The sequence below is a fragment of the Rhododendron vialii genome, chromosome 10a (genome assembly GCF_030253575.1).
Source record: "Rhododendron vialii isolate Sample 1 chromosome 10a, ASM3025357v1".
Classification (NCBI taxonomy): Eukaryota; Viridiplantae; Streptophyta; class Magnoliopsida; order Ericales; family Ericaceae; genus Rhododendron; species Rhododendron vialii.
In genome coordinates, this window is record NC_080566.1 from 10,688,974 (window position 1) to 10,696,364 (window position 7,391).

Sequence of the window (7,391 nt, forward strand, 5' to 3'; positions counted from 1 at the left end):
TAAAAAAAAAAAAGAAGGGAAATGATAATGCCGAAACTGTTTTTGTTGGTGTCAAAACTCTAATGCACAAAAGGCTTGTATCATGTGCAGTGTACAAGATTTTTATGCATTAGAGTTTGACACCAACAAAAATAATTTTGGCATTATCACTATTAAAAAAAAAACATATAGGATATAGAAGATGGAAAAGTAAAACAAAAATGATACGTGTACCGAAGGTTTCGTAGGGAAATCGTACCGACCGGCCTCGCCGGGCCGTTTCCGGCCACCGGACGGCCAATCCGATCCGTCCAAAAATTCTATAAAAAAAAAACCGAGGGGGCCCACGCGAGAATCAACGGCATCCGATGTGTGTAGGGTACTTGATCTAAACACCCTATTTTTCGTGTATACATCGGATCGGCCGTCCGGTGACTGGAGACGGTCCGGCGAGACCGATCGGTATGATTTCCCTACAAAACCTTTGGTATACATAGCAGTTCTCAAAAGTAAAATAATCCTATTTCCCATATTGGATTTTGGAAACGTTTTATTATTTTTTCACTAGCTTTTTACACAACTAAACTGCTATTTTTCTCAATTAAATGTTACTATAGGATACATGAAACAATTCATAAAATTATAATCAATGGTTCATATCACTGTACTGTAAATGTATACCATTGATTACAATTTTATTAGTAACACTTTAACGTATCTTTTTCATGTCCTCTTTTCAATAACTTGGATAAATTGTTCTTTAAAACAAATTTTCAGCACCAATCGCTCGATGCATCAATAGAATAAGTCCTCTTTTCAAAATAACTTGGATAAATTGTTCTTTAAAACAAAATTTCAGCACCAATCGCTCGATGCATCAGTAGAATAACACCACACTTTCCTCCACGCGGAGGGGAGAGAGAGAGAGAGAGAGAGCAAAGAAATGGATATAAGGAGCTGGAGAGAAGCTTCTCGGATTGTAGCGCCGAGCAACAACTATTGCTTTTCCACGGTCTTCTCCCCACAAAACCACACTCTCTCGTCTCCAATTCGGCCCTATCCATTTCGTCAATTCCCGACCACGTCTTGCGTTGTCCATTCCAAGAAGAGAAACGCACGTTCTGAAGCAGTTTTGAAGCCTTCCATCGTCGACGAAGTTTTACCTGACGATGAAGACGACGACCTCCTCTTTGATGAATTTGAAGATGGTAATCACTACTTTGTGAGTCTTGTCTTTGTTTATTTAATTTTCTTTATTTCAAGAAATCTGAGAACTTCTCATTTGCTGTTTAAGTTTTGTTGGGTTTGGAATATTTATGAGGTACTGGGATTCAGATGGTCTGATTTGTTTTCCTGCAAAAGAAAAGAACAAAGAAATCATCTTCTCTATTTAATAATGAATTTATTTCTATTCTGAGATGTTAATGTAGCATGTAGTAAGCGTTAAATCAACCGAATATTCAACCCTTTAAGGTCTTGTCAAGAGAAAGAACCGAGTTTTAGATGTATACACAGGGAAAACCGTGTGCAAGGAAAAATGCAAGCACGGCTCTGGGAGGGTTTTTTTTTTTGTTTTTTTGTTATGGAGTTTAGTTCTGTGGAATTGTACAATTAAGACGCTTGCGTCTCATATTGTGGCCTCACGTGATGCAAAATAGTACTCCCCACAATTCTATTTAAAAAGTCCCATTTGTCCCATACAAGCTCGATCAATTGAACGTCTATAATCTCGGATTGGATTGCTTTCCTTAACAAGATAGTTTTGCTTCTCCAACTTAACTCTCCCACTGCTCTTAGAGCATCTCCAAGGGAGGTAGGTGTAAGATGTGGCGAGTTAAAGACCAAGTGCACTCCAAGAGACTCTTCGAGCTTTAAACTTTTTACTATTTCTTTGACATTAAAGGACCCACGTCGTATGAAAAGTTACTTAAACTTAACTCTGAAAGTGGCCCCGACGACCTCCAGAATGGTCTGCTTTCTCCTCACTTTTTGTTAACCCGAGTTTATGATTTCTCGGGTTTATGATTTCTGTGACTGATTTTCACTATCTTGTATACTTCTAAATCTCTTTTTATTTAACGATACAAAATGGGTTTTCAGTCTTATTTATAAGAAGGGAGATACGACCATTTTTTATGAAAATTATTGTTCTCAGACATTATGAGGGTAAAATGATCTTATCTCATGAAGGACGAGCTATTTTGGAACAAAACCAATGGGGATTGATAGTAGACCTATGAAGCTTCCCAACACTTCAAACCATGCGGAATAGTAGTTTAGGAGTGACCTGCGGAAGCCCGTGAAGTTTGCCTGATAATGCAGAATCTTGTTCTATGAGACATAAAAGAGAGAGATCATTAATGTTGAGGAAAAGAAGTTGCCAAAGACGGGAGTTCCACCATTTCCTCACACCGTAGACAAGGTCCCGCTAAGAGAAAGTTGAAAGAGAGCATTACATTTTCTTTTTTGGAAGAGCAAGAACTTCAATAGATAGAGAACAATAAATCTTCAATACGCTCAAAAAAAAAAAAAAAAACACAAAAAACAAGATCCAAGGATTTGAACAAAGACACTTAAAAAATAAAAGCCGCCAAGAAGCTCTGGTGTTGGAAACTATCATTGCTTTCGTGGAAGTGGTGTTGAAGAAACCCGGCATGGTCTTCGCTGTTGCTGCCTCCACCGTTGCTGAAGAAATCGGTACACATACAGTGGGATCGGATCCACCACAGATTGGTGGTGGTCGACCCAAAAGTGCAAGGGATTGGGGAGATCTCATCTCACATAGAGAGAGGGTCTTAACCTATATCCGCTAGAGGTAGAGATAGAGGGGAGGAGAGGGAGAGAGGGGGGTGGGGTAGATGGGGCGCGATGGGTTTTGATGGAAACCCCAAGATGAGGATAGTGCTCTACCCTCTTGGCTCTCTTATTCGACGTGAAATGGGGAGATAGGAGATGTATATATAGAGAGAGCTCATCTCTTGGATCCTTCGCAGTCAGGACACTGTCAGGAGGCTGGGGTGGAGTTTCTCAAATGAAACCTATTTCAGGGGCCATTTGAAAGCCTTACAGTTTTGCCTTGAAGTTCGTGGGCTGACTTGCCAAGATTTGAAATACATGGATTTTGTCATCCAAACAGCCCAAATTGATTTACAGTGTGTTTTTTCAAGTCTACGTTCCAAACGGACCTTTGTTCTTGGACAGGACCATTAAATTTGGTGTAGGTTGTTGCAGTTTGAAGATGTAGAAACAATGCTTGTCTATGTGTAGGGAATTTGGACTTAAATGACATTCGTATGACTTTGTTCAAGTTCAATGTTAGATTCAAGTAGCACAGTCCTCCATGTTTATTTATCTTTGGTTTTTATCAAATGTTTTTATAAGAGTCATATACCTACTAGGTCAAAGGTTATGGTAAAGACGGAATATTACCTTCCAAATGATGTTCTTTGTTTTATAGAAGGATCAGTGGAGGATAATAACTTTTTTGAGGATGAGTATTCAGTGGAAGATGCAGAACTCTCCGTAAGTGTTTTTCATTCCTTTACCAATTTGTGTTGATTTTACAAGTTGACATTGTGCTAACTGCTAAGTGCTAACTTTTTCATCTTCTTTATTTCTTATGAAGGTTGGGGATGGCGAGGGAGGAGGTGGAATCTCTCTTGCTAGGTTAGCATGGGATAAAGAAGCATTGGCAATAGCAAAAGAGGTTGCCCTATCATTTAATGGCGAATTGCAAATATATGCCTTTAGGACATTACCAAATTCCACCATTCGAGTACGCATTGAGAGGCTCACAAACAAGTAAGCATCTATGCACTTTCAAGAGTGATTGGAGTATGCACTTCCCAAATTTTCTTGTTTTCAAATTCAATGGAAGGTAACTCACAACTGGAAGCTTTGGCATGCCAAATGCTGGTTCTAATAAATTTTGAAGTCGACTGGGTAAGTATTTTGAAGAATGTGGTAAGTTCTAGAGAGGCTGTGACTTTTCTTTAATTATAATTGTCATTCAGAATTTAAATTTTTTTCCTGTAATATGATTTTATTAATTTAACAAGTTGGTCTGTTTTTAAAATCTTTGCCCATTATTTTCTCTAACGATCATAATAGTGAATGAGTGGTCATTACCAAGCTTGATCCATGAATCCTGCATTCTGTGAGCCTGCCTGGGAGGTTGAACTGGTTATAGACCTTACCAGGCTTACTTTGCGTAACCTTTAGTAGGGGCTGAGTTTTTAAACAATCCAGGCTTTTAAATTGTTGCAACATGTGCATTATTGAATCAATAGAGATCTAGTTTTAATTTTTAGTTTCTGTTTGGTACTGTTTCTTTTATGCCCACGACCGTCTTTTGAGATTGCGCCAACCTCTCCACTTAATGTGTAGTACTTGATGGCTTGATAATCTTCAATGATGTTTTTACAGGTCCGGTTCCCCAAGTATGGCTGATATTGAAGCTTTTACGATAGCATATAAAAAGCGGTTGGATGATGCTGAATCTATCCCTGATGTCGCTCTCGAGGTACTCCTATCTTTCTTTCCTACAGATCCATTTATCCCAGTTACAGGTTTGACATTCAATTCCTTCTGGGTTGGGACTTGGGAGACATGTCCCTTGATATGTGCTAAGCCTAATACTAACATTAGTGGTGCATGTGGGCTGAGTATCCGCTCCACATGCAAGGTAGGGTATTCATATGCGCGGCTTAATCCCATAGGTAGTTAAGGTTGAATTGTTGCGGTTGGAAGTCAGTTTGTTCTATTGGTAATAATGCCCTATCTTGGATTCTTCCACATTTTTGAATTCCAGAGGGTGGACATTGGACCCTTAGCTAAGGGTATGGGTCCATGCCTCCATAGGAATTGGCTTATGCCGCCAGGCACCAACTTATCTACTTGGACATAAACATTGCTAGGCTAATTTACTATCAACTATTCATATGTTGCTACCATTTAAAAGTCTGGATTACCAATAGGACGGCTAGTATGACCCGTGGACTCAATAAATCATGAATCTAACTCCAATAAACAGATGGACTACATACTGATAGTGTATGATCAAGTACATGCCTTGTTTAGATTAGAAAATAAGCTAAACGATGGCGGTGGACATGTCCAAATGTGGCAGATGCAGATTACATCCCAGAATAGTCAAATTACGGCATATGAGACATCGAACAATGGTATGGGATTAAGAGCTTCAGATAGCTAGGAAAATTGTTAAAGTTGAACAGTGTGATTTATACAAAATGTAAATCATCACGACGATTAACGTAGTCAGTAATCATACAAGCGTATCCAAATAAGAAATCTCTAGATACATTGCTTGTCATAAGTTGCCCATAGTATTGGTATGAGAGCAATGGGGGTAAGAGTATAATGTGGAAAATTAATCTCGATCAGTAATGGGTTATAAGTATATATGAAGGTGTCTCCCCAAAAGTCATGACTTGTGGTGAAGGTTCCTCTTTTGGAAAATACGTGACTCTGCCATGCTTGCTTCTAGCAATCTCATTATTCATTGCGTCTCAAAAAAGATCTATTTCTTTTTAGGTTTCTTCACCAGGTGTTGAACGGGTTGTCCGGGTTCCCAAAGAGCTTGACAGGTTTAAGGAACGGCCTATGTATGTGAGATACGTCAGCAAGGTTGCTGAAACTGGTTCTTCGATTGAAAGTGATGGTGTTTTTAGGCTTGTGTCTTTGGATATGGAAACAAACTGTTGCACTTGGGGTTTAGCAGATGTTAAGGTTAATAAAGGAAAAGCAGGGAAAGGAAGACCACTAAGCAAAAAGCAACAAGAGTGGCGGGTAAACACACCCTTTGATTCCTTACGTTTAGTCAGGTTTCATCCAAAAGATTTTTGAAGGATGGTGTCTTATGTTGTGTAATTTTTCTATATTGCATCTCTGGGAGCGATATTATGTTGTTATGGAGGAAGAGAAAAGCAGTGAAGAAGGATTGAAATATAATGGTCTCCGAACTGCCGAAACAGTTGTGTCTCAACGATTTCTGATTTATGAATATCCTCTTAATTATATCCGATTAACAAGTGCTGATGATGCACCCTGTGTAAATGAAGTTGTTTGGGGTTATTATAGTATACTATAAATCGATCGATGGTGCAAATTTTATTACTATTTTTGTTCAGTGACTGAACATCCTTTTGTGCATTACTTATGTTCCGGATTTTGAATGAAGCAAGGTAAAGAGCACATAAATTAACTCAGGTCTCTCGGCCTGCTCTCTCTCTTATGTCTTTCGGCTTTGATTTTGGGAAATGGTTCACCACATATGTTTTTGGAGGTATAGGGAGGCTGCTAATTCGGTGGTAAATTTCTGAGAGCAGTCATTTTATGCATATACTGTAAGAGGTTAGGTCTATCTTCCGTTCTCCCCATCCCTACTTGCATTGGTATGGAATTATATCGGTAATGTTTCTGTTGTATTTACGGAACATCCTTCTACTAGAAAAGGTTTTGATTGTTGGATTTAACCTCTTCTCGGCCAACTGAAGGATTAATCAAGAATAACAGCTACTGTGGGTGTTTTTCGCCTGAACTTTTTATGGCAAGCGCTGATTATTCTTAACCAGAACCTAGAAAGTATCAAATGAAGTGCATAAAAGTGCGTTTTTATGAGAAATTATTCTTGCAGATTTTGTCCAAAATCATGCTCGAGCTTTTTAGTGTTAGAGTGAAAGGAGGTTTGTCGGAAGAAATATTTCCACTCTCAATCCAAGTCTTAAAGCAGAGAGGATGAACTATTGAACTTATTTAAGAAGTCATAAATATTCCATTATCAATCCAAGTCTTAAAACAAAGAAGACAAGCCCATAAACAGAAAGAGTCTTTCTAGGGAAACCGACGGGTTGAAGCCTAATTTTGCACAGACCGTCATGCGGGGCTCACTCTAGGCCTCCATAAAAATGATCCGAGTCGTTCAATAATTTTAAAATAAAAAATCGAGAGGGCTCAATCCAATATGTGCATGTGCTCAATCCAATCTTTTCATTTTTTAAAAATTGAAAAAAATGGAAAGATTGAATGAAATGGGAACTGGAGCATACATCCCACGCTAGATATCTATTCGACCAAACCACATGTTACTGCAATCGGTGACTTGTCCTAATTGAAATCCACACGTGACTGCAATCCACACGTGACTGCAATCGGTGGAACAACGAAAATTATTCTTAAACGCTGATCATCGAGTTCATAGAGATGGGGATTTCTTTAAAGTGGAAAATACTGATCGTGAACATGATTAAAGGATTGCTGATATAATAGAAATAAGTGGGACTCAAACAATTACTGAGATACTCCCTCCGTCTCAATTTGTTTGTCCACTTTTTGACTTTTAAGTGTCCCAAAATATTTGTCCAATATGAGTTTGACTTGTTAAAATTTTCTTA

The 7,391-nt window shown here is 38.6% G+C and overlaps 1 protein-coding gene and 1 non-coding gene across 2 annotated transcripts; both read left to right on the plus strand.

The window, feature by feature from the left end:
* Positions 1-725: 725 nt before the first annotated feature.
* LOC131303345 (uncharacterized) lies at positions 726-6,015 on the plus strand. Its single transcript, XM_058330165.1, has 5 exons — positions 726-1,187; positions 3,437-3,501; positions 3,605-3,780; positions 4,405-4,501; positions 5,533-6,015. Exons 1-5 carry the CDS (start codon positions 923-925, stop codon positions 5,842-5,844), a joined length of 915 nt encoding a protein of 304 aa, XP_058186148.1. The 5' UTR covers positions 726-922; the 3' UTR covers positions 5,845-6,015.
* Positions 6,016-6,166: 151 nt separating this feature from the next.
* Positions 6,167-6,273, plus strand: LOC131305850 (small nucleolar RNA snoR100). The gene has a single exon (XR_009193403.1). It is a non-coding gene; the product is annotated as a small nucleolar RNA snoR100 (small nucleolar RNA).
* Positions 6,274-7,391: the final 1,118 nt, after the last annotated feature.

Excerpts from the sequence above, each read along its gene's own strand:
- LOC131303345 (XM_058330165.1), top strand. The coding sequence starts at position 923 with ATGGATATAAGGAGCTGGAGAGAAGCTTCTCGGATTGTAGCGCCGAGC. Across the intron at positions 1,188-3,436 it reads CTTTGATGAATTTGAAGATG|AAGGATCAGTGGAGGATAAT; the intron begins GTAATCACTACT and ends TTTGTTTTATAG. Across the intron at positions 4,502-5,532 it reads TCCCTGATGTCGCTCTCGAG|GTTTCTTCACCAGGTGTTGA; the intron begins GTACTCCTATCT and ends ATTTCTTTTTAG.